Source organism: Hippoglossus hippoglossus, chromosome 21, assembly GCF_009819705.1.
Source record: "Hippoglossus hippoglossus isolate fHipHip1 chromosome 21, fHipHip1.pri, whole genome shotgun sequence".
In the NCBI taxonomy this organism is placed as follows: domain Eukaryota; kingdom Metazoa; phylum Chordata; class Actinopteri; order Pleuronectiformes; family Pleuronectidae; genus Hippoglossus; species Hippoglossus hippoglossus.
In genome coordinates, this window is record NC_047171.1 from 12,251,952 (window position 1) to 12,279,949 (window position 27,998).

A 27,998-nucleotide genomic window follows, 5' to 3' on the forward strand; every position below is an offset into this window, starting at 1 on the left:
TCCAGGACAAAAAAAAAGAAAACATCTTTATTCAGATTTTTTCGATAACCTTTATGTACCTTGAAATTAAAATACATTTAAATTGACTGTACTGTAAGTATGGCAATACATACACACATATAAACATGTATGTGGTGCATTTTCGTATGTATGCTGTATATCATTAGCAAATGTACAATACATACAGCTATGTGCAAGTTTATTCTCTGTACATGTATATGAAAAGTGAAAATTCAAATTGTTCAAATCGTAATGTTGTCCACCTCATACTTGCATGTAAAATTGCAAGTGCACATACATACACATTAACATGCGCACTACAACAGCTGACAAAGGATTAAAGCAATTTGTTATGTCTCAGCAAATGAATTTACATTGGAGACCTTGTAGAAAACCTACACAGCCCACAACACTTCAATGAAAACATGGCATTGTAAATAAACTGTACGTCAGTACTGTATGTGCAGGCTAACTTCATTTTTGCCCTCAAGGTGCCTTTTTTTTTTTTTTTTTTTGTGACTTGTATTTGATAAAGACAGTCTTTTTGAGGTAGACTGCTCAGATTCAAGGGCAAGCATTGATTTTTTTTTAATTCTTTTTTTCTTTTTTTAAGTTTTAATCCACAAATGCATGACATTCAAAATGACAGGACATAAGTACTACATGTACAATATGTAGTAATGAGGTAGAAATGGTTATAAAGAATGCCAGACTATAAAATTACATAAGGATGGAATCATCTTAAGCAGGTCTCTACAAATGTAAATACAGAAATACTGACAGATTTTAAAATAAAAGAAAACAAAAAATGATTCAAGTGACTGAGTCGGCATCGCTGTCAGACTCCATGTGCTTTTCAAAGGTTCTGCTCAAGTGTTGTTACTGACTCTAGGCTCTTTGATCGCATCACCCTCAATAACGAATGACTGTTTAATAATGATAACATCTACAGCATGTGAAATATACACCATGAATAATTGTTTTCCTCCTATCAAGTCTTTTTACTGTCGAGTTGTGATCAAAACTAAATAAAAATAGATAAAAATGTACGTTTTTGTCCGTGTGCTGTCCGCTGCACTGTGCTCTGGTTCACTAAAGCAAGATGTCCATTGTTGTCTGAGTGATTTTAAGTACTTCTTGATGTGAGTGGATCATTTCCCCTTTTTAACAAGTTCATGAACAGTCGTCCTCTTAAACTCGAGAAATCTGTGCTTGTTAATGGCACTTAGGGCTTCTTATCAAATTCTTGTCAAAAACCTTGCAATGAACAAAATTACTTATTCAAATCATGGAATTATGGACACATTTAGATTCTGAGGAAACACAGTGACATATGAAATGTTCTGCTAATGTCTGTGCTGCTTTTCCTTTCAGAGATAAACAAATGAGTCATGTTTCTATATGAGATAATCACTGTTCATTAAATCTGACATGTTTCACAAAACTCAAGCATTGAAGTTAACTCTTATTTAACTCTTGAAGTTATGATGTGATAAAATAACTGAGCCCAATGAGAGAGCTTGAACATGTCCAATTCAAAATGTCCACAGTTTACATTTGTGTCAGTGAAATTTATAAACTTCATCAAAAGTATTTTCATCAAATTCAAAAGAAAGATGTTTTGCTTTGGCTTTAAGACAAAAACTGTGACTATAATAAACACCTCAAGTGCAATAATTGAAGACACAATATTTAAGGGGGAGTTTTCTGTTCATTTCCTTAATTTTTCTACAGTGAATGTGTAAAAAATGCCTTTTACATGAATATTGGTCTAATTTCATGTCAGTATATGTTGTTTTACGTTTGAAGCTTCGAAAATTATCTGTAATTTCAATTAACACTTGACCCCCCATGTTTGGTGTATTTTAGCATTAAGTCTTGCAACAACCCCCCCCCCAAAAAAAAAAGTTAAGTGAAATGGGGATTCATATTTAACACTGATGTCTATTTTTGTACAGTAGACACAATTTCTTTTGTGGTGAATGTTTTTAATTTGACAAATGAATGGATCCTGGCTCTAGAAAAATCTAATTGTGTTGGGTTGCATTACCATGCAAGTTGTGCACGTTCAATGAAAATGCTGCCCCTTATTTTACGACTGCAGTTATTATACAGTATATAAATATACAACGCAACTGGTGTGAAACTACGACAAGATATTACTGCCGGCAACTCTGTTAGCTGTCTTTGATGCTTTGTAGTGTTTCTGCTGTGTGCTCAGATTATCTGGAAACATCCTGATTCAGGTCTGCAAGTGTTAACAATACCAAACCAGGTGGCTGTTAATCAATATGCACACTATGTAATAATAATGATAAAAAGAAGTGGTAAAATATGTGCAATAGACAGCAAACATGAAGGGACCCCGTTTGAAAACCAACACAAGGTCCAATGGTGCCTCTGCAGTATCATCCACATACAGTGCTCTCTACTTCAGTGGCATTTCTCATTGTGCAAGTGCTTTGCTTTCCTTACTGCTCAGAGGACATAATACATTCAATACTTTTACTTGCCAATTCAGCTGTCCCGGAGATGTCATGGAAAACTGTACAGATTAATGGCAGCGCGACGTGATTAATGACACTGTAACACTTTAAGCATAAAGAGAAAATAGACCGAAAAATAACAGTTGCCGTTTGTGTACAGACCTTGTGAGACGAGCCTTTGAGACATGTTCTTAAAAAGGAATGCCACTCAATTCATGAATTTTGCAGTTACGGCTGAGAAGGTCAAAGCAATTCTTCTGTGTACATTATATTAAACTAATGGAATTGGTTTAAAGCAGGGAAATATATGTGTGTGGCATCATCATGGATGCTCTCACATTGCGATTTTCTGTTTGACATCACAGATTCAGGGGCAAGAAAAGGCAACAGCAACATGATCCACTGGTGGGTGTTAGCTAACACAGACCAAATTGTCCTAAGGCAAAGGCATAGTGTTCACCAAACCTGATATTCAGTGGTATTCCCCTTTAAGTGCATCATGTGGTGAGAAACAGGGATGTATTGGGGCGTAATCAAAATGTAAAGCTAATAGATTTAGCAAACAGCCCGATGCTGTTCGGTGCAGAATAGGTGCTGACATTTCGCAGTCTTAGTGAATTTGCTTTTCAGAGATAGCTAACAAACTGAGGTAGAAAGGAACTTAGGCGATACATAATCCTTAGGTTTCATTATTGATAAAACAGCAGCAGGATGGAATGAAATAGCTCAGGGCGAGTTGTCTTCCTCAACCCAGAGATGTTTGTCTGCACTTTTTTTTTTTTCAAATGTCTCTGGAGCCGCGTGTCACCACAAGCTGAACGGCCGTTTCTGCAAACAGCGAACTGAAGAACAAGATCATTGTACGTGATGGAAGTGAAGGTTTCACCCAACAGGAAATATAACTCAAACAGAAATGGCCTTGAGGCTACAATTCAAGATACACAATGGTTCAATTCTTTTCACAGGCAAATCTCTAATCATGATACAGCTTTCTATTTCAAACAAATCCAATTACTTACTTGATCATGTTTTGCAAATAAACCAGAAAATACTCTCATACATTCATCATATGAACCTCCTGATGTCATTTTAAGCTATTCGAGGTATTATATAGCCTTACATGGTTTGTTGGTGGAGGTTCAAATGCAAGCCAAATGCTCTTGTAGTTTGTAGTGCTTCGACACAAGCCTATGAGGTACTATACATATCAATATCACTTTCCTGAGTTTTCAAATCGAGAACACGAAAGAAAAAATATGGTAGAATTTACATTAATGCGAAACACTGTGAATTACTGCTGTAACAATATTTTAACAGCAATTACATAGTAATTTATTGTTTAACTTGCAGTCACATTGTAAAATAATATTATTTTTTTGTAATTTCATCTATAGTGGAGAGGCTAGTGAAGCATCACTGTAAATTTGCAAGGAAACAAATATGAATGTAAATGTTATTGTAAGCAAATGATTTACACGAACATGAAGACCTGTGTAAGGTGATGAAGCCCAATGGAAACTGATGTCAATAAATTCAGTTCACCTCAAAATAACCACAACTGTTCACAGAGAGCACAAAACGGACACAGCTGCAGAACGCGTTTCAAATGGGGGAACAAAAAGCAAGTTTTAAGTTTTTTGTGTCATTTTAAAGCTTTTATATTAGCACATGTCACCAATGGAGATTGTGTGGCAAAGAAACAAAAACAAATTAAAAACAGCACCACCTCAGGCACTTGATAGCAACTAAATCTCAAGATCAGCAGTTTACTATATACATATATATATATTTGAATATATATATGTATATATGTATATACAAAAATGGGGGTATCTTCGTCAAGTCTTTTTAGTTTTAGTGAGTAGATGGCTTAAGCCATGTAAAGCATTTAATTAATTGTTACAAATGTGTGATGTCCAGACTGTCGTCTGTCTTTCGCTGACAATCCCTCTACTCTGTGTCAATGTCGCCACTGTTTTTCTTTCTTGTTCACTGAAGGCCAAATACTTAACTTTGTATTTAATTATTGGGTTTAAAGAAATTCTGTTTGATGGGTCTCTTTCACTGACTACAACCAAACATTTTATTCCACTCAGTGTACATGTCAAGTTCTTTTTGTGATATGCTAGGCTGGAATTTGCAGAACACATTGTCAAAGTCTTGGTAGGAGACCAGTCTCATCTGACTGGGATGGATGCTTGACAGGTCAGTACCAGGAATGCCATGGAGAGGACCTACTACAGCCTCTTGACACAGCTGGGCCATGTCCAGTCCTGAAAAGCCCTCTGTCCTCTGAACCAGTAGTGACATCTCTTTGTCACTGAGACAGTAGTTGTTCTGTGAGAGCAGTTGGCTGATTATCTGATGTCGTGCCGTCCCATCAGGCAAGGGGATAAGCAGTCGCTTGGTAAAGTACCTCCGAAGGGACTCTGGGATTTCCTCCGGCTTATTGGTGGAGCACACCACGAGGACATGGTCCTCAGCAGAGGTCAGAATACTGTCAAGCTGCATGAGGAGCTCAGCCTTGAGGCGATTCACCGGGCTCTCCTCACTGAGCTGGGCGGACAGCAGCAGGTCCACTTCACTGATGAACACCACAGCTGGCTGGCGGCACCGGGCCACCAGGAACGAAGCCTGGATGATCTTGTCCCCTTCGCCCAGCCACTTAGTCACCAGACTTGAGCTGCTGAGTCGCAGGAAGGCAGCCCCTAGTTGGCTAGCCATGCAGCGTGCCAGCAGCGTTCTACCCGTTCCCTGAGGTCCAAATAAAAGGAGGCTTCGAGGTAATGTGGCAAGTCCACTGAACATATCTGGCCTTAAAATGGGCCATAGTATCTCCTCTTTGATGGCTGCTTTGACCATATCCAGACCCGCAATGTCACTCCAGTCCACCGGAGGGCCGTGCTGAAGGATTTCCGAGGTCACCATCTCAACCAGGTTGGAATCACTGTTCTTCAGTTGCTCCTCTGCAGCGTGGATGGACGAGGTAGCCGTACCGATGTCTGGCCCTGTTAGTGAGTGAGAGAGGTGCTGTCTGTGCTCTTCAGTTTGCTCACTCATGATGGGAGATCCAAACTTGCTGTAGGGCTCTCCAGTTCTGAGGTCACCCACAGAGCTTTTGGTTGATCCATAGGATGGAGGAGTTAGTGCTCTGCCAGGGTGCATGTTAAATTTCCTTTGTTGATCAGAGGACATTGGCTGCTTGGTTGACTTGAAAGCTAAAGATGAAGCTTCAGCAGTTCTCTCAAAGCCATTGCCCCTGTTTGAGTCTGACACACCACTGTCCGTTAGTCTGTACATTGGGCTGTGTGAAGAGCGCTGCTGGTTGTAGTTGAAATTACCATAGCTGGAGTCCATATCTCCATGTCCACTCATGTAGAAAGCTTTTCGTTTTAATGAGTTGGATGTGCTGCCATTCAAAGGTGTTGGTGCAATCGGCGTATGATTATGGGACTGGTAGGTGTAGCCCGGCAGTGTGGAGGGAGGGATTGGGGTTGGAGCTGCAATACCGGACGGCAGATAAGCAGAAGGAGGGGGTGCTCCCCCAGGGCTATAACCAGGGCCAACAGAAGTCTGGGAAGGATACCCTGTTGGAGGATAATTGTAGTTGGGAAGGTTTGGAGACCCGGCGCTGTAGCTCGGCACTAAGGTAGGGGGAGGAGGTGGGGGCGGTGGTTGTAAGAGCCCAGCGCTGTGCAAAGGGGACGGGTGTGGGGAGGGGAGGGCAGGGGTATTCTGGCCACTGTAGCTAGAGTGTAGGTAGGAGCCGTTGTAGCTGGCGGTATATTCCTGAGAGGGGAGGCCCGAGTGGAGAGTAGTGGCTGTGTGGCTCCCACAGTTACTGCTGGAATAGCTAGGCTCAGACAAGCTGCTGGCCACCCCCGGGGAGCTGCCTATGCTAGCCGACACATCTGTAGGGGGTAGGGCAGCTGTCATTCCAGCTTTGCTCACAGATATAACATCTGGAGCACAGTTCATTGGGTAAATCCCCTCCTGCCAGGACTCATTCTCTGACTTTCGTCCATTCATGAGTCCGGTGGTGCTATCGGAGTAGGAGCACAGCAGGGCTCTTTCATTTGGGCCCTCTAGGATCCCAGAGTACTTCTCTGCATATTTCTTGAGCAGATTGGAGGCAGTCAGTGCAGAGATGTCATCGTTTGCCCACGCATACTGGTACGTTCGCTGTAAGTGCCCCCGGTAGGCCTCTACTTTGTGTGCTGGTGAGCGGGTAGTGGATGAGATGTCAAAGTGTTGCTCTGCCCATTGTGTGTGCTCTGGGGTCCACTGCATCTTTAGACCTAGATATTCCACATAAGGGAGAAATATGTCAACGTATGCATCAAATCATGGCTCATAATCATCCAAAAAACAATATTCTGATGTGTTTAAATGCTCTGTAATAATACAGTAAGTAGTGCAAGAAGAAAAGCTCATGTTTTTTTTGTAATTGCTTGAAGACCAGGTGGGAAATTACAAAGAAAAAGGTCATAATATATTTCGATTTTTTTATATCAGGAGAAATAAGACAACTTGCATCCTAATGTCCAAATGTTTGCCATATGACAAACAGACAGCACTGACAGGACATGCATCACGGTCAGTGTACAGATGTGGGATCTAACACCTGGTTAGCGCGGTATAATCCACCCAACACAGAGCCGAATGACACAGACATTGCAGGTCAGTCTATAATCCAACTCTCATCTGAGGCATTCTGAGACAGTTTCAAATCTGCTTGGAGGAGAGCAGCAAAGCAATCTTCCTTGGCAGCGCTCCGTTGCTTTCATCACACAAACCCCTCAGCCCAGCATGAATTACATCCACATCCAGTCTGCCTGCTGCTTCCTCGTCCACAGAGTGAGGGAGAGGAAAAAAAAAAAAAAAACATGCTTCACTTGTCTTTTTCTCTGCAGCCTCTTTATAAGGGTTTGAATGACATAAATAATCATGTTAAACCCCAAAGTCAATCTGCAAATAAAAGTTTTTTTAACACACGCTGTCATGTTTGACTCTGTTTGGGATTATCAGTGGATGTATATATCCCCGAAGAATGTGGACTATTAGAGAGATTATGGCTCAAAACAATCAGAGATAGTGCGCAGAGCCTCGCAAATCTTAAATCAACACTAATCTCAGCAAAAGCTTCAAGATAATGTGAAAGAGAATTTAACCAAGCCTTCTCCGGCTCTTACAATGGTCCTCGGCTTCACTATGAGCAGGCACTGCACTGCTATACTTCATACTTGAGTGGGTTCAGTCCATATCAAAGGATTTAGGCAAAGGAAAAAAAAAACAGCGACTGTCCAGAGGCAGAGCAGATTCCCTTCCGACTCCCTCCCAGCTACTTGCCCACCCGCCACACTAGACACCAGGAGCTAATTAGCAGGATGATGCTGCACTAATTGTGTTAATTTACAAGGTTTTAGTCAAAGAGATCCATGCTATGGCTCACATGGTTGTCAGCCCTCCAAGCTAATGATTAAGAAAAAAAACATTGTGAGGCAAAAAGCCAGAGCAGACAAATATAGTGGCCACACTGTGCTGGAACAGACAGGTTCATCAAACTGTATGTAACAAATGCGATAATCACATTTATGACAAAGAATTTGAGAATAAATTTGAAAAGTTCAAAAGCTAATTTACTACCTCCACCGAGGAGGTTATTTGTTTAGAAGCAAGATTATTCGAAAACTAGTTAACAGATAACCAGGACATTTTTTGGTGCGGACCAGATCAGGGGCAGGATCCAGGAATTTTTCTACATCTAAGAAAAAAAATTATCTTAGTGGATCTTGATTAAAAACAAGGGATATTTAGGGGACTGATGTTTATGAGTGTGTGTAATTTGGTAACCTTGGTGAAGGTAGGAGTTTGAAATGCTAATGAATGGGTATACACATGAAAAATAAACTAAAGAAAATTAAGTGGCTGACATTGTCTATAAAACCAAAATTAAGTCTCTAACACTCTACATTCACAAGGTCAGCTGTTATGTTTAGGTTTGTATGTATGTGCAATGCAACAGTAGAAGTTTGAAGTGCAAATTTATTTTCCAAGACACACATGCACCCTCTTGCTGAAACTACATTAAAATACAATTTTTTACAAATTCCCAAGCATCTCAATTGAACATTTCTCCTCATTATTCCAGAGTGAAAAATAATTCTTCACAACTGCAGCAGCAGCTAGTTGTGAAATCTCTGCCAAAACAATGTTAGGCATTCACAGCATTTCCTGACAACTCAGGCCAAGTATCAGGATAATGGTTTCTGTAAAAAATCACTGAGTCGTGTTCATTAACACTCGAAGCACATTTTTTTCAATAACAAAATTGCACACGGCTTATTGAGTGAGATTCTTGTATTACTGTTAATCCTCTCCGCCACTTTGGACAATCAAAGAAGTGCTGCTTGCAAAGTGTACTTGAGATCTGAGCACCAGGTATTTTACAGCAAGGAGGACATTCAAGATGATTGTCTACACACAGCTCGCTGCTAGACACAGCCTGAGAAGACATGCTGTCAATATAGAAATACCGTAATAAGCAAGTCTGTTCATACAGAGCGATAGGTTTTGTAAAATGATTCAGTGCATCAACCAGATTTCTCTTAATGGGTATAAAGCAAACCGTATTGAATAAGAATCACATTTAACATCGTTTGGTTTAAATGAAGACGTTGGTATGGATAGTCAATGTATCTACAAACAAATATAGATATATATTGTGAATACTTTTACCGATATAAATATGGCGTACACTTTTTATGGTGTTGGTCAATACACTATTTTCTTTTCACATGCTATAGTACTATAGCATGTGAAAAGAAAATAGTCTGAGCCATCCACTGCTATAATTTTAGTATTTTTGTAGGATTCTTTAACTTGTTCAGTTTTGTTCTTGAATGCACTGTGAGTATTGTAAAAAAATTGTTTACACATACTAAAGCCAATTCTGATTCTAATATCCATAGTGTAATAAGACATGAATAGACACAAATGCACCAATAAGCACAAAGACACACAGCCCAATAGCTAGTGATCCTGTAGTTTGGTTTTACTTCGAAATTCAAATACAACATTCATAACTTTCTGTGAAATGGTGGAATTAAAGCGCGCTCTACCAATGGAATGTTTTCAGATGGCCTTGGGGCTCGAGCACAAATCCTCTCATCAGCCACCAACAAATAAGTCCTGTGTCTGTTTGTCCATTCACAGGTCTGAATAATCCTTGATGGTAAATTTAAGATGATGATCAGATTAGAAAATAATTTTTTGTCCAAAGCGCATTCCATTTTTTTTTGTTGATTACATGTTTGTCTTAAAGGTCAACTCAGATCTGAATGATTCCTCTTTGAATGTATAAATTTGAGACAACACATATCTGTCCAGCACAAAAAACCTGTAGTATTGTCACTATAATTGAAAGTGGTACTGGCAATGTATGTTAAATACTAATACAATCTCTCAGTCATTAAAGACAAGCAGACCATCAGGTGGAGCTGAAATGTATTTGGCATATGATGCCGGGGTGTTACGCTGCGCTGTGGTGTTTAATTTCTGGTTCAGTGATCATCATCGATGAAACAGAGATGCTGACCTTTTTGGGGAACTATTAATCTGGTAGCCTCGGCCGTTTTTAAGCAAACAAGAGTGGGCCTCCACTCTGTCCATCCAATTTCCCAGCGAGTAAATTGGACCGCCGCTTGCACAATTCTCTATTCATTACTGTGCTGCTGAAAGGAAGCACAGAGGTGGCAGAGCGGTTTTCTTTCCCTTTTTCTGTGTATGTGCATGCGTGTGTGTGTGTGTGCGTGTGTGTTTGTGTGTGTGTGTATAAGAGAGAGAGAGAGAGATGGAGAAAGAGAAAGCGAGAGAGCAAAATGCCTTCCAGGAGGATTCCCAAGCATACAGAGCTGGACTTCTCCTTCCTCTTTTTTTGGGGGGGTTTGGGGGAGGGGAAGGTGGGAGGGCCGGGGGAGAGAGGGGGAGGGAAGTGAAAGCTGTCGTAATTGAAACGTGGCCTAATCAGACTCATTACCATTTTTACCAATTTGCACCACCAAAGATGCCTATTAGGTAACTGTGTTTAATAAGCCACTCTTTAAAAAACTAACTGTAATGAGCTCTTTAAAGTCAGACTTGAGCGTGATTATGCACTGGAAGTGTTTTGCCTGAGCCGAAGCAGCCTGGTGCATTTAGTCATGTACAATGTCATAATTAAGCCGCACAAACTCTGCACTTCACTCCACACAATAGTCCCAGCTGAGGCCGTAGACATGCTGAAAAGTATTTATAATTACTGATCATTACAACCCTGGGATTTTCATCTCCGGACGTAAACATAATTATGGGAGCTTTTGCTTTTATTCCGCACACAAGGTCCGCTCTACTTGACAAGCGTGCAAATATTGCAGGCAGACGGTAATTACGTTTATAAATAAAAACAAGCTCATATTCATATTCAAATCCACCGCTGATATTCTAAGTAGGGGTGGAGCGAAACATTCTAATGCAATGTGAAATGGTAATCAGCGCGGCTACCGAGTCCCATTCATCTCACAGATCAAGTTAAGACTATTTAAACTCAATTTAGAGCTTCATGTGGCAGTAATTCCAATCTTTAGATGGCAGGGTGCCATTTAACCCCTCATTTAGAAAAGATATGCCTTCCTCAGTCACTGTCTTTTCCAGGGCTACTGCCCATACATTACAGTCTGACCACCCATGGCATCGCGCTACTACAAGTCTCCACACTATCAAATAAGTGCAGAGGATACTACAGCAATCCCGATATAAAAGGTGGAAGAAAATGACTGTATCAACAAACAGTCACAATATGTCTATTCTAGTTAACCTGACAGTCAAGCACCATGACATAATTACTCTGTGTCAGTCCAAAGTGATTTTGATCATTTAGTTTACTCAAACTTAAACTATCTGAGAATAATAAACAACTTTTCCTGTGGCAGAATATTTCAGATGAAACTGGTGAAAAAAGCTGAATGAACATTTGCTTATGTTCATGCTGCACATCTCCTGCGTATACCCTCTGTTAGTGAAAACATGTCATAGCTGAAATACCTTGAGATGATGAGTACAACATGAATTGATTATTATGTTCTTTGACAGTGACTCAGAAAGGATAAAACTGTAAAACCATTAGATAAAGAATTAGCAAAGGAATGTGGTCTGACAGCCTCGATAAAGTAGATGAATGTTTTGATCTTCTCTTCCCATTCAGTCAATTTATAAATAGGATAAAAAAATGAATTGCAAATATGTATGGAGAGTTTTTATTCTATATCTTAGTCTTTATATGTGTATATGTATGTGTATTTGAGAGTGTGTGCAAGTATCTTTAAGTGTGTATGTTAACCTGTGCACGAATCTGTAAATGTAACAATATCTGTGACATATGCACTCAAATAAAAAAAAATAACAAGAGCCCCTTTTGTTATGAGTGAAAACTGTATATCACTTCCAGAGCTGGAAAAAGAATAGTTTTTCATTTCCACTCTCTATTGTCGGCCTTTGTGCTTCTGACTTTTGTTGCCTGAGATCTACAAATGTGTGTTGCAAATATGTCTCGTCTTAGGGTTAACTTTGCCCTGAGTTCAGCCTGACAGGCTCACGCTGCAGGGCTGCGTCTCACCTCGTCTCACCCCGTGTTGTGCCTCGGCAGGTAAACAGCCTACACTCACCCAGGCAGACATAAAGTGATTTGAATCATGACATGGCTGTGCAGTAGTGGAAGTGGTTGTGTTTTCTCTGCAGCGAGGCATGTTGTAAGTTCATACTCGCAGACTGTTGGCTGTAGGTCGCACTGTAGGTCCTGCAGCTCGTGAGGCAGAATGTGAGGTGAGTGCAGATATTTTGACACATCTGGACCTTGATATGCAGAGAGTATGATACAGTCATTGAAAACATTGGACACATGTTTGCTTCACTTCAAGGTGTTCTTACTATTTGCTAAGATCCCAACCCCTTGTGCACGTGTCCTGATGAACCAGTGAGAGTTGTGAGTGCAGCTACATCGCTGGTTCCCCATACACACACGTCTGCAATGTCCTTAAAATGTGTGACCAAAATGGAGTCACCACTCCTTTTCTTTTTTTCTTCTTGTGTTGCATTACATAAAAAGTCTTCATGCGGTCTGAGTAAAAACTAGATTAATTTGTAGAGCAGCACATTATTTTAACAGTTTCTAACAGAATAAAAACTATTTGCCGCCACAGAGCCTTTAATGATCTGAATAATTCATCTGAATTGTAAATGTTCCCACTTAGAAATAATTTGACTGTACAAATGCCTATTTTAAATACAACTCTAAATACAACTCTGTTGTAGTAAAAAGCATATGACTGTGTAAAGTATCTGTGTATATGTTTTGGTATTATAAGAAGTACTGGTGAGCGCACAGAAGCCTTGCGGAGACGTTGAGGTGGATTTGTTCCTTCCTTCCATATAAAAATGGACATGCCCTGCAGTTTATTGTGAGTCAGTGACACATGTGAAAAATGTGTTTTAACTGGCAGGAAGGAAACGTTTGTTAAAAACCACAGAGACCAGCTGTTGTGCTTAAAATGAAGTAAAAACATTTGAATCCTGTTTTTAATGATTTATGTCCTCAGTAGGAATGAACAGGCTGAGTCAGGACTAACAAACAAGCTGTTCGTTTTGGTCTTTTCATGGCATTTGTTGACAAAAGGAAAACTTGTATATGTGTATTTGAAAAATACACAAATAGAAATACAAAATCATCTATGTATGATTGTTGCTCATCTGCACCCAGCATAATAAATGTGTTACTTACAAACTTAGAAGAAGACAAAGTGTAGCAGCGTAACCAGAAATAAACTGTTAATAACCAGAAATAAAGATGACATCATATGTCATTTGCTAAGCTCACTTTCTAAAAACTTCAATTTTACAACATAATGTATTTTTCTGCTGTGTACCCTGGACACTCTCGGATCCTGTGGGTTTTTGGTCTGAGCTAATGATAAACTATATTGGCTAGAGGGGAACATGCATTTCTCATTTTTTCCCTGTAATACCATAAATCGTGAGGTTGAGAGATTCTCCGAGCTGTCATTTCTCTGTCTCAGTGATGCTCATTAAACCATGACTCTTCAGGCCAAGAGGCCCCCGAGGCTACATCTTCCATTACTGCCCTAAGTAGAGCTAAATCCACACACATACTAAACTACTAACAGCGCTCCACACACAACCAGAACTTGTACATAGAACAAAACTAAGACAATTATAGGAGACGGGCTTCATGGTGTTCCGCAGCGCATAATACTGATGAATACTCAAATGGCTTGTTAGTTAAAAGAACACAGTCGTTGAACTTGGTGAAACTTGTTTAACCATGGCGCTCAAGTACAGAAGAGGCAGTGGTTTTTGCGAGACTCTATATGAACTTAACTGTTCGGCCTCTCCGGGGATCACTTAAACACTTCAAAAGAGAAAAGAGGCAGATTGTGACCTTGCTACATGAAGGCTCATTGACCAAAAGCTCCTCGCTAACATCTTCAATCCCCAAAGTTCTGCCCCCCCCCAAGAGGAAAACCCCCAATCAAAGTGGAAAATGGAGCTGGGGGTAAAAAATGTAAAAAGTGAAGTGAAGATTTTAGGAGGATTTTCAACACGTTTTCCTTTAACGGCACCAGGAGCAAGTCATCTTGATTTACAAACCAACAGGCCAGGCCCCATTGGAAATTAACAGATTATCTTGTTCACTGGTCCGAGTCACAACTGTGATTACTCCACACGTCCAACCATTAGACTTTACAGCTGCGTTAACCTGGTGAAGACGGGAAGGAAATCACATTGTAAAGGAACCTCATTGTTCACACTGTGATCCTGCAGCGAGACACAGATCAGGATGAAAATGAAAACCATGAAAATCGTTTTCTTTTTCCTTTCAAACAGGCTGATACACAACCAGTGGCTTTATTTGAACCTTTTCACAGAAAAACTGCTGAAAGATATAACAATCATTAAAATATCAAAATATGACTAGGCCAATGTTATACATTTTGTTGACCTGTGTACTACTGTCAAAATGTTTCCCACATAGCAAAATTGTTTTGGCCCAGATTTGGCCCACTTACCCCTTGTTTGGCAGATCTGGGCCACAAGTAAGCCATCGCATTACCGCATGTCAACCAAAGGTTTCTTAGGTGGACCGAACTGGTTTTGTGCTATTTGGGCCATATTCACATTTTACCACATGGGCCAATTTAGGTTCACATTCAGATTACACCTTGACTGGAGCAGCACGTGTTTGCCAAAAAAGACTGACATTTGTTTCCGGACATTAGGCCAGAAGTGCCTCAATTCTACCACATCTTTATGCTATCTGGGTTCCAACAACAAACCCAAAGTGATCCCCAATTTTATTCAAGGAAACAGGTTGTTTCATTTTGGTTACGAGTCGAACGACGAATGATGAAGGTGAAAAACACACTGCTAGCCAGTTAGCCAGTTAGCTGTTCTTCCCTTCCACTGTTTGTACTGATCATTCGCAACAGATACGAATTATTATTCATTGCTGTTTGCCGCACTTTGTGTCACAGAAGCTCAAAAGCTAAGGGGAACCAAGGAACCCATGAAGGTTATGGGCCAAAAAGACAACAACTCCCATGATTCCATGCTGCTGCACAATATCATGACACTAGATCTATTTATTATTCATTTAAATGAAACACCCCTCGTTTTAAAGTCTCTAAACTTTAACCTGTAGCTAAAAATTGTATATTACTGTACATTAATGTTCAAAAATGTTTGTACAGCAAGAATAAAGAGACATATATCTGTTGTTTCTACTGAAAATAATGGGAGGGAAAACAAATCTGAATTTGACTAAAAGCATCCTGTGCTTTCATGTAGAAATAAATGTAAATGCACTGGTGGTGATCAATAGAGAAATATGTTTTGCTTGTACAAAGAGAGGGCCTGGGTCATTTGTTGTCCAATTGATGTCTCCCTACACATCTCAGTGACTAAAAGTTTTAACTTGAACTCTAATTGAAAATACTAAAGTGAAAAAGAAAAAGGATGTTTGCCCGTGACTGCTTCTAGCTTTTCGCTGAAGCATTCTGAAGCCTTCTGTGGTATCGACTGCAAGTCTCAAAGAAGGTCACTTCTGCAACACAGGCCATACAAAAGGTGAAATGAGACAACTGAAGCAATCTTAGGTCAATATGAAATAGAAATCTCTCAGCTATACTGTAATAAAGTTACTGAAGTGAAGTAGTGAAGCCATAAAGTGGAACTTTTACAAGGAAAGAGCTGTCTGGAAGATTGGTTCGCCCACTGGCAAACAATGGCTTCTGAGAGCTAAGGTGGCGTGGCCAGTAAAGTAACATGGAGCTGACTCACAGCATTTAAACAGGGAAATGTAACACAACTTATTGTTATGTGTGTGGCAAAATATTACAGTGAAAAGTGTGAAAAAATATATCAATTCTAATATATTTTCTTTAAGTGGCTTTAAAGTGATGAAATATCATATTAAATAGTGACGGGTAAAATATTCACAGTTTAAATGCCATGTTTTTGTGGCTTTACTGTCAAACCAAATGTGCGCAGCTTTTTCTAAACACAAGTTTTTACACATCTTATAATTTATCTTATATCCAGGAAAAATTTGCAATATTGGTTTCAACAAAACCTGTTCATGAGTTTGTGATGAGGTTGTAGAAGATAACAAAGTATTGTGCTAAACTAAACAAATATTGATATAATGATAAGGAAAACACTGGGAGCTCTTGAGTGAAGCAAATTAAGTATTTATCTATTTATCCTGCCAGCGTTCAGTGATCATTTAAGTATTTGATAATATAGTATAAAACAACAACTTACATCTATAATAATTTTTGTAAACTTGTTTGAAATAACAGTGGTAACATGTGTTGTAATTTCCGTGAGAAGCTCCTTCACAGACGATTATGACTAAATAACATTATTTATGCTTTGGTTTGATGTGTTTCATTTCAGAACAGCATCGACAGGAAAACATTTTATCATTTTCTTTTGTCAGTAAAGCTGTGAAATGTTTATTATAGTTTATGTGATGATGTGACTCTGTGATCATATTTCACAGCATTATACTGTTCATCCACTTTATGATGTAAATTTCCAACTTTAATATAAAAACACAACACTTTGTGTGTTACAGTGGCAGATTAACAAAAAATGACGATGACATTAAAAACATGAAGGTATAATTTTTTGAAATGTCTATTTTTTCCTATGATTTATAAGATGTCTACTGATTCTCAATGGAAGCTACAGGAAGCTGGCATGTCACACTGTAGTTCTCAGTAAAACTGTGCAGGCCATGTACAGAAAAACTCTGACACTCTGAAAGACTAGTATAATTACATAGCTTTTTGAAATCAACTATTATAATTATATTGACCAATCAAAAGCAGGAAACTCTGCAGCGGCTCATGGTCCATACAATGTATTGTGCTGCACAGATATAAACCGTTTCTCATCATGAGCAAACTAAATAGTACAAAAATATGAATTACTTAAAAACCTCTCTCTTTTGTATAAATAGCTCCATCTTTTAGATAATACACACATGTACATGCTGTAGCCCAGCAACACTGCAACTGTCTCAGTATTTGTACAAAAACGCAGATAGAAGGACTAGATGAGGACTCTCACTGTGTATTGGAAGTAACTGTAAACCACTGAGGCGGGTGGAGGAGAGCGTGGCAGCCTTCACACAGCTCAGTCCTTTGACAGACATGAGGCCAGAAAGCACGAATTACTCTGCCATTAGAATTATTTTGGATAATTTCTTTAATAGAATATGAAATGAAGATAATAAAAAAAAAGGTTAATCTGTACATGTGGCACAAAGTAATTGGGATGATTAAGAGAAATTGAGAGGTAGGCATTCTAAATATTTCTACCTTCTCTTTGCTCAAATTAACACCTTCTGGGTTTTATAAATCCATTCCTCGGGTAAGTTTTTTACTCCACCAAACCTAAATTACCATTAACAGAGCAAACAGACACAAAACATTTCCCACCTTTCATTGTGTCGACCTCAATGTGTCGTCCTTTACGCAGTTTAAAGTAATGATTGTTCTACATTGTGCTGCATTTGCATGTTCAGAGTTCAACCAATTAAAAGCTAATTAATTAGACACAATTCTATTAAGAAACAAATCCCACTCATCAATATACACAACCCAGGGTCAGCCGTTGCTCAAACGTGAATTGGCTCTTTGCACCGCGCGGACTAGAGAATAGCACAATAGCACAATTGGAGCTCACAATAAGCAGTTTGGCACGGATATATTCGACGGAGCATGAACTCATCAGAGCTGATAGATTTTACTTCCCTGGACAGAAAGCAGGAGCGCGAGGCGTCACTCGGACATGCAGCCCTCGCTCAAGCGCTCGCCGTTAGGAAACAGGATCCAGGTGATATAACAACTGATGCTCACGTGTTGCTGCATTTGTACTGTATTTCAACTCTTTTATGCAAGTCATGCTCCTGAAGCACTGCTGGATCAGTGTTTATTTTACTGCTTGGTGTTTAGGAAAGAAATGTCTGCTTTCTGCCTGTGTTGTCCTAAATCGTACCTCAGCATTTGCATTTTCAGGAAAAAAAAACGAAATAAATAAACATCGAAGATAGAAACAAAATAAAACAGACAAAACCAGGTTTCTTCAGTGGAATTGCATGGTAAAATCTAAATCTGACCATCTTCTGTCTTTCAATATCAGTTTGCATTTAGCACTATTGCACCCTATCAAGTTATTGGCTACTCATAATTATTTCCAAGTGATATCACCATGAATAAGTTTGCACTATAAAATATTGTTCTTATTTTCCCCTTTGCCTTTTCTCTCTGCAAACCCATTTCAACTCAGTTTTATAGTGTATATATTTTATGTACTCTGCAGTACAAAAACTAGAAGTACTCTACTCTTGTACTCTTTGTTTACTAGAAGTAACAATTCAAATTTTATGATATTTGAATACCGACAAATATGTTTTTATATTGTCCTAATTTAACCAAACAATGGGGGCTTCATAGAAACTGGAATTTTGTTTTAATGTAGTGAAATAATAAGGGATTTTATGTTGATACACAAAAACGATATAAACCTAATAGCAGAGGTTCCGACATTGATTGAAATCCTTAAGAAAAGTTTGCCTCTTTACTGTACAGTGGTTAAATGACGATGATACGTGTGCCAGTTCTCCATCTATTACAATGAATACTTAAAAGAGTAAAGTAGGCAAATATCCTGCTGGCTGAAAAAATGTAAGAAAAACCTACTGCACAGTTTTTAGCTTCTCTTACAGGTTATGTGCATACTGTTAACAAATCTGCCTCCGGCTACTCCGAGCTCCCTTGATGAATTGTGAACGGCCGACAGTACAGTCTAAGTATAGTGGTCCACTTTGTGTAAGGCAATTCGTAAAAAGCCTTGCTCATTTGGGTATGCATGAAAAAACAATACCCTACTGGGAGCGTTCTGAGTTTCAAACACTTGGGGTCAACTACATGAGCAGATTCCACATGTGCAGCCCGTGGCCACTGAGGTCTGGAATCTACCTCCCTCCTGGCTGGGTGACGTTGCATGTTCTATTTCCAGACCGAAGGTTGAAGTGAGGCTGCGGGGAGTGTAACACTGACCCACATGACCTGTGGCCTAGAAAAGCTGCCTGAAGCTCTGCACACTAAAAAACTCCGAACTCCTTTGCTGCCGCCTTTCAAAGGCAAACAAAACCTTTGCACATAGCCCGTGTCTTTTCATGCCAAATGATTTGCATCCTTTCACATCTTTGACTTGTTGTCAATGTATTCCGAGCTGTTACGGAGCCTGATGCTCACTCTCTGAAGTCTCAAGTGGGATGAAAGAAAAGAAGTCGAACAGGCAAATCTGCTTTTACTTTCAGGCCCAGTGTCTACAGGCCACATGTCTCCAGTCATCTGTCACTAGTTTACATACATACTATGACACTTCCTCTCTCTGTGGGAAACCGTTGTCACTACTTGGCCGCCAGCAGAGGCTGACTGGGTGCTAGATGGGTCTCCCCCAGGTACCTCTTGGGAGCCACATTAGGCCTATTGACAGACTGACAGGAACATACAGACACAGAGGCAGGAACACACGCACGCACACACACCCACACACCCACACATCCACACACACACACACGCTGTCCATCCTTAGCCCAGGCCCACACTCCTCCAACAGTACGCCAGCTCACATGCTCCCAAGGCATGGCACACTTTGCATAAAGCAGTGACTTTGCTCTACATCATTTTTTTCAGACACAAAATTATTTTTCACCCCTCTAGCCTCTCCATGCCGCATGGAAGTTTTGAAATGAATTATGGAAACAACAGAGCCGAAGACTCATGGGATCCATTTAAAGATGTGGGAGAGGCGATGCAGTCAGGGTTTGGGCTGCAGAAACATCACGCTCCGAGTAAATGAATCTACTATTGTTCTGCGCCGTATAGGAAGTCTGTTATAAACTGTGTGCAAGCCTATTAACCCATTTTACTTTAAGTCGGCAGAATGTTAGAGTGAAAATATAAAAGTGATCTGTGAAAGGAATGATCTGAGAGCAAATCAAGTTGGACACATCAGTGGAAATTGTTAAAAACTTCAAACTGTTTGGAGGAATGTAGATGTCATACTACTGCAGACTGCAGTCAGACATTATTAACGTTTGTTTGTTGTAACATCAAATGCAACACAAACAGAGAAATGGCTTAATTTCCTTTGCTTAAGTGCGAGTCAAAACTGTGAAATCTTCATTTGGCATTTCCACCTTGCCTCCCCCGATACTGCGAGTGGAAGGTAGCGAGCGAGCGTGGGGCAGTCCACTCTCAGAGCTATTTCAGACCACGCGAAGTCAACACGACTCCCCAAGGTGAATTCCTGATAATGAACACAAAAGAAGTGTCAGCCCTCATAAAGCTCTGTGATGATGCTGAACTCTTGAGTGCTCTTTTCTTTTTTTCCTTTTGCATATATTTCTTTCTGATTTAAATTCACCTAATTCCATGTAGACTCTAAGAGCGACTGTCAAATGGGCCACAGGCCAAACACGACTTGCAGGGACTATTCACTAACACCATTTGTACAAATTTATGAAAATCAAATTACCTACATGTGTTGTTGAAAGAGAAAATATTTCTCACTGTTTCATGTTTAATTATTTCTGCACACGCCAATTGTTGAGAGCAGCTTCTCAGTCGCAGGTTCACTTCCACCTCCTAACACCCACCACGAAGCAAACAGCGGTTATTACCTCCGTCGGGGTGAATGATTGAGTCTGAGTTTGTTTGTTTGTCTGTTATTTAGCAGAAAAACTACTGAATCAATTACTACAAATCTGTGATATGGGTCCAGGAAGAAACATTTTGGTGAGGATTAGTATCAGGGGGCAGATGCTGGAATTATTTTCACTTTCTTTAACATTGTGCAATTTTTCCATCATTCCTTTGAATTACTAGAGGATAATTAATAGATCTTGATGAAAAAATATAAATCCAGACCTGTGAATTTAAATATGGTTTCATAAAGGGCCTTGGCGGAGGTACCCGCTATTTGTGTGCCCCTCTAGTTTGTGGTTTCTGCAGCTAACTAACACAACACCATACAACTTAATCAGTAGAGAAATACACAGCATCATTATCTGTCCCCGAGAACAGAGCCCTCCTGTCTCACTTCTTCACAGGCTGCCGTGGTCACGTTGCAGTGTCACCGCAGACACCCACCGCTTCGCCGCAGCCTGACACCTTGAACCCCCATGGCAGCAGGTACTTACCCCTCTACACCCCCCTCCTCTCCTCCTTTGCCTCCCTCTGGTCATTCTCACCCCCCTCCTCTCTCCACACCATCAGGCGAGACCTCAACCCATCCTCTCTCCGTCCTGGCACTCAAGCCCCCCCGCCCCCTCCGCCAGTACCTGGCACCATGCCAACCTGTCAGCCACCCGTCGCCTCCCGAGGATGAATGAATCGCTGAGAACTTAGCGGGGAAAAAAACACCAAAAAAAACACGGGTAGCTCACATCTCGTCTGATTTTCGCTTTAGCTAATTGTCTCAAATATCAATTTGAGGCAATTAGCATGGGGTGTGATGAATGAGAGGATGAAAAACAGTCAAAAGATGAACTTTTATATTCAAAGCAAATCCACGCACGCTCCTGAATATGAATATCAAAGTTAATTCAAGCATGTATTTTAATACATTAATTCTAACACCATTATTCTGTCATTACAACAATGGCAACATAAAATAGCTGTGGTCAACTGTTATGCGAGACAGATTTTCTTTTTATCAATAGAATTAGAGGTTGTATCGCAGCAGTAGGATCCCATCCTTTTTTATAATATTTAAGAGGTTATATCGATTCACAGAGCATGATATCAAGACAACTTTAAGGATTTGCATTTAATACAAGTAAATATTTCAAACTTGCACTCCGTAGAATAACCGATGAAACAGACAAATGTGGTGAGGTGAGGAAAAAAAAAAGTACTTCAAGGTTCTCCAGTTGCACTGGTTTTTCAGTCCAGCTAAAATGGCGGCCTCGATTACCAGATTAGTCAGACAGTGTTTTGCGAGAACACAGGGGGAATTTCAATAGAGCAAATACAGTTTTCTCTTATCCTCCAGTGAAAGGCTCGCTGCTCTCCCACAATACAAAAGTCACCAACAGCACGGCAATAATAAAAAACACCTTGGAAGAAGGACAGAAAAAAACACCTCTCCTCACCAAGGTTATTCAATGATAAGCAACAGCACTCAGGCGAACAATGACGGCTCAAAGTGCCAGCGATTTTCAAAAGTCATGCAATTGTGGATTTTTTAATCAGGGTCCTTGAGCTGGAGATATGTTTGCTGCTGTAATTCAAATATATGGAAAGAGTAGAGTTGTTTGTATTTGTCGTGGACAAATATGTTCAAGCTTTTGTCGAGAGTTGTTTACTGCTACTGATTATATTCTTACCTACAGAATACAGCATATAGATCATTGTAAGGAGGCAACATTAAGAAGATATGAACTCTGGACAATTATCAATTTTTGCAAGAAACTGCAAAACAACCAGGCAACACCCAGAGTAGAAAGGAAAACCTCCAATCATTGTGGCCACTAAAGAAAGAGAAAGAAGAAATGTGCATGTCTAATTAAAATGTAAACAGTGTAATGAGGACATCAGTGATTTAGGCAAACATCTCTTCGGCTGCCACTGGGGGTATGATAATTACAGAGGCAAATCTATGAATGCACATGAATCTCCTACAAGTCCAGATTAAAAGCCTTAGTGCTAAACCTAGTTTCGTACACCTGGGGATTGTCTATTCTGGCCAATCCCCAACAGGCACGGCGCTGCCTTGTCTCCTTATGAGTGCAGACACACTTCAAGTGAAGGAGATGAAACAAAGCCTCTGTTTCCATGTGTGGAAATGAGGAGGACGAGGAGTTTAAGGCAACAAATGCTGTGTACTCTGTATTAATAATATGCCTGCCTGGCACATATGGCCTGAATAAACCAGTCCTACAACATGACTTACGACAGTGTTTCTATTATAATCTGTCATTTAGTGACCCTGAGGTCCTATAAGCGCTTCATGCAATATGGTATGGATCATAATAACATCACAGCATGTATATGGGAGTGATTAGTTACTTTTTAAAGAAGAAAAAAAGGAGAAAAAGGGATTGCGTCCTCCATAACAGTGGTTCCGAAAAAAAAAGCACAAAGACAAAAAGGCAGGCAGACCTGCACGCACACGCACACGCACACACACACACACACACACACACACACACACATTCACCATATATGTATTCACTTAGTCCTTTAAAAAATACATTATGTATGTGACAATAAAACGAGTTTCAGTGACGTTAATACAGCTCATGTTGTTTTATCCACTAGAATCTGCTCACCTTGATTAAACTGTGTTTTGTCTGAATTAGAGGTATAAAAAAATGACAGACCTGTAGCTAGGAGACATGAAGGGTAAGTACGAGCAGCCAATGGTAGCCACATGCATTTTAGAAAATGTCTATGCCATATGCTGTCACTCAGAGGAAAAAAACAAGTCTGAGCAGACAGTCGCTGTGTCTAAATGAGATGGTGGGAAGAGGAGGAGGGGAGAGAAGAGGGAGGATGTCAAGGATTCGTGGTCCTTCATCTTTGCAGTAGAGCAAACACGTCCCTCAGTATAGCAACAGACAGCTGCCTCCACTTTCTAATGCAGTCCAACTTAGATCACTGCGAGGATTGTCAGCGCGGAGAGAGAAACACACAAAGATAACATAGCGAGTTGCCATGAGGGAAACGACAGCGATGTGGATACAAGGGAGGGAGACAGACGGAGAAAGGGAGAGAACGAGAGGGGAGGAGAGGAGGAGGGTGGAACATGTTGAATACTTAGAAGAAGAAATTTTGTGCTTTTTTTCTTCTTCTTCATGGAGTCTGACTCCACCGGGGACTCCCCTCGCTCTTCATATGAAAAGACACCACTTAACATATTTGCTTAAAGATGACAATCCTGCACTGATCTCTATAGTCAGGAGGCTGAGTGGGATTTTCTTGTAGTTAATGACAAATAGATCCCTCTGTTAAGATGAACATTTCATCAATTTACAGCAGCTCCTGCAGACATCCCAGGGGGTGTATACACACGGAGGCAGCTCGAGGCATCCAGGAGCTGCCTTTAATTGTCATCATTAGCGGACATGTATAACGTGTCAGTGCGGCCGTGCACCACTTCCCCTATGGTTTAAGTCGTGCTGTCAATTTAAGTCATCACTGGTAGTGTTACACGTGCACTTCAGACATGCACAGAACATTTAGAGCTGCTACATCACTTCACACGGACTAATAACAGCAATAAGTCAGAGATTGTTTTTGATTCACTCCCCTAACAATGAATCAGGAGTATGTTATGTTAATTATAGGAGTAGAAAAAGCTAATTTTGAATTTATGGATTTATGTGGTGCACAAAAAATAAATGTGAGCTTCTAAAGCAGCATTAGAGATTATTTAGATAATTCTTAATTGCTTTAGAAAATATATTGTTTTAAATAAAAAACATTCTGGAAGCTGCAAAGACCATTTGGCCATCATCTGCAAGCAATTCCTTTTCAACACAACACGAGTAAAAATGACAAGTATATTTCTATATCGATCTCTCCCGGTGTCACTGTGATATAATTCGCCCAACTTCTTGTTGTTATTTACATTCACCAGCTCTTGGTGTGAACGTGTGTATCATTGTGCAAAGAGGGTGATAAAGACCGGAGGGTCAGTATCTGTCATTGAATTGCAGCACAGAGATTCATGACAAGCAACAGTTTAGATTGCGATCATAAGTGCTGCCCTATCAGAAATTAACAGAGCTGTCAAGCTTCTTTCATGCACAGCAGAGGTGTCTGGGGTTAAGTAAGGACCTGCGAGCACCACCTCACACACTGCAGGAGCTCACACACACACACCAACCTTTCCTGGGGCTTGAACTGATTAATATCCTCAGGTACTTAATAATTAGGACACTTGTGATTAAATCTATGAGAGAAGGGTTTTCTAATTGCAAGAAGATTATTATTTGTTTGTTCTGTGCAGATGCGTTGTGATTTAAAAGATGCATCTGCTCTTCCACTGCATGTTTAAACTCCAACTTCCGCAAAGATAGGCTTGTGCACGGCAAAGTGACAATACATGAATCTGTGATTTTCTTAGAAGTTCGCAATTAAATCATCCAGCAACAAAAATGAAATCATACATTTGAAGAGTCTATACATGCAAGGTATTATAGATTTAGAGTGTATGCAAACTGCCAATACAGATTTAAATATCATCTATTAAATAAACAATTTTCCCTCCTGCTCAGTGTCCATATCTTTGCAGCTCAAATCAATAATAAAATCACATCACACATGCATGGTGGTGGGGGGGTCGGGTCTAAATATGAAATAACATAAAAATCTAACCAACAAATTTAAAACCCACTTCACAAAAAAACACATTACAACCAAACACTCAGGCATAATGAATGTGGTAGTAATGTACACTTTTTTTCTCCCACTGAGTGACAGATGCTGCAATGCTGTTATTTTTGAAGAGGAGTAAAAACATACTTCAGCTCGCTGCTGATGATGTTAATTTCCTCTCAGAGCAAAACATGCAAATGAAATGTGCGAACACAATTAAGTAAATTGTTCGACGGAGGTGGGGAAAGGTTAACTTGGGACAAAGTGTTTGCAAAAAAAAAAAAAAAGAGAGACAGCGCACAACTTGTTACTTCTGCTGACTTCTGTGTCCACGCTCAGATCCATTTACTGGCTTGTCACAAAGCATTTCCACTGGAACATGAGTAACAGCTATTTCTGACACTGCCTTTGAACCAATTTGGGAGCAAATTAGTTCAAAGTTTCGCCGGCAAGTTGCCACAGATTGTGACAAGTAAATTTTAAAAAAAAGAACATGGCAACTTTGTAAATTAAACTTAAAATAAGTTCGCAAGTGTGTGTTTTCCAAATCTATTGCAGAAGGGGTTTGGCAGTCTCGACATGTTATAGCATTGTTGTAATCCAAGTGTTTTTTGTACTATTTACTTTCCAATTGTCTTTCACATTCATAATTATCAATCACAAACTATAGTTTATTTGTGATAAAATAGAGAAATTATGTATCATTATATTACATTTTTATGTAAATAGCAGTATTTTCACATGAGCTAATAATTTAATTAAAAAATAACTTTTATTTCCAAGATTTCCTGAGTTGCAACGTTGTCGTAAATGTTAACATTCATAACATTTTCCAAGCAGTTATGATAATATCATCTATAAATACTTTTACATTAAGGTGATTTCTTTATTTTTTTTGAAGAGGAGCAGATTCTACAGAGAATTTTTTTTTAAACAAGTTAGTTTAAGATTTAATCTCCAAATTAAAATTAGCAGCCCCTCTGGGTATATTCACATCCATTGTGCATTGGCCAAAATATCATATTTGAAAAGTTTTGCATGCAAAAATATGAAAGCAGTGCAATAATAAAGAGAAAGAAAACCAGCAAGAAAACCAACCAACTGAAATATTTAACTATCACTCGGTACATTGAACCGAAATGATCCTATGATCCTTACGATATAGAATTAATCACATAATGTGTCCTCGTCGCTGGACTACTGTCATGAAAATGTTATAACCTGGATTAAATAAACTTTTGAAGATGAAGCATGCATGCACAAAGAAAAAAAAAAAATGCATAACTGCAACAACAGCCTCTTATTTCCCCCAAACATGGCAAATATGAAATCATAACAACAGTGAAGATAATGACAAAAATCAACATACCATAAATACTGGTGCTAGTGATCATGTCTTCAAGCCTAAAGACAAGAGAGGGAGGAAAAAAACAGCAGAATCGGATTTTCACGAGGAGGAATTCCAAAGGTTGCTTCTCATTACAGGCACTTCGTCTCTTTTCTTCTTCTTCTTCTTCTTCTTCTTCTTTCCTGCAGCTATCAGATTTCACAACATTAAAAAACGCACGGTCCCCTGCGTGTTCTCTCCTCGGATCCTATTCATTTAGGGGGCCGTGCAATTTGGAACAATGCGAGACCGAGGGAAAAACGGAACATGGGAGAATAAAGTGGATTGTTTTTTTTGTTTGTTTCTTCGGACGCGAGAGGCACACTGCAGGCACGGCTGGAGCCTGTCACTTCTTAGCGCGAGTTGAAACAGGAGAATAGGAAGCATGTGAGGGGACTGGATGACATAAAACACACATTCTTCATGCCGCCCATTAGAGGAAGAGGCTAAACCAGCGTGATGCACCCCCTCCTCCTCCTCCTCCTCCTCCGCCTCCTCCTCCTCCTCCTCCTCCTCCTGCCTTTACTTTTAAAATAGATTACTTGCCAGCAGTTGTCCCACTAAGAGCTGCAATGACAAGCCGTCTATTAACCCCCCGCCTGCGGTTATCGCAGCAAGTTGTATTCAGGCTGACATGCAAAAACAAAAAAAAATAGGGGAAACTTCTCGTTGAGGGAAAGTTATCTCCTCTCCGGCCGTGTGCGTTCTCCTCGGACGCGTTCACCGCAGCGTCCCTCTGATCCCGAACACTGCTGCTTATTATTGACAAGTAATGACGAGCGCCGACCGGGAGTGTGTTTGCGCTTCGGAGGAGCCACACCGGCCGCGCACTGCACTGCAGCTCCGTGATGCGCGACACGGTGTCTGCGCGCACGGAGCTGCTCCCGTTTCTCTGCCCCTGTAACTGTTAGCGCCGCTGACTCACTGGAGATAAAGACTTACCTGTGTAGGTGACCGCGGAGAGGGGAAGCGTCCGGGTGTCACAGCGGCATCGATCCGGTGCTGGGGGCGCAGACGAACGGCTTCACTGGGGGTTAAACGCGGTTGCTCGCCATTTGAAACCATTCCAAGTTAGTGAGGGGAAGACTGACCACAGCCTCTGCCATGTTGGAA

The 27,998-nt window shown here is 40.2% G+C and overlaps 1 protein-coding gene across 4 annotated transcripts; it reads right to left on the bottom strand.

Annotated features, from left to right (window-relative positions):
• Window positions 1-11: 11 nt before the first annotated feature.
• On the bottom strand, window positions 12-27,998 carry fign (fidgetin). Of its 4 annotated transcripts, none has more exons than XM_034574566.1 (3): window positions 27,828-27,998; window positions 26,868-26,902; window positions 12-6,784 (listed from the first exon to the last, which is right to left on the bottom strand). In XM_034574566.1, the coding sequence occupies exons 2-3, from the start codon at window positions 26,890-26,892 to the stop codon at window positions 4,548-4,550; spliced, it is 2,262 nt and encodes a 753-aa protein (XP_034430457.1). In that variant the 5' UTR covers window positions 26,893-26,902; window positions 27,828-27,998; the 3' UTR covers window positions 12-4,547. The 4 variants fall into 4 exon arrangements, with proteins under 4 accessions (XP_034430457.1, XP_034430455.1, XP_034430458.1 ...); XM_034574564.1 differs by having other exon boundaries at window positions 26,868-27,034; XM_034574567.1 differs by lacking the exon at window positions 26,868-26,902.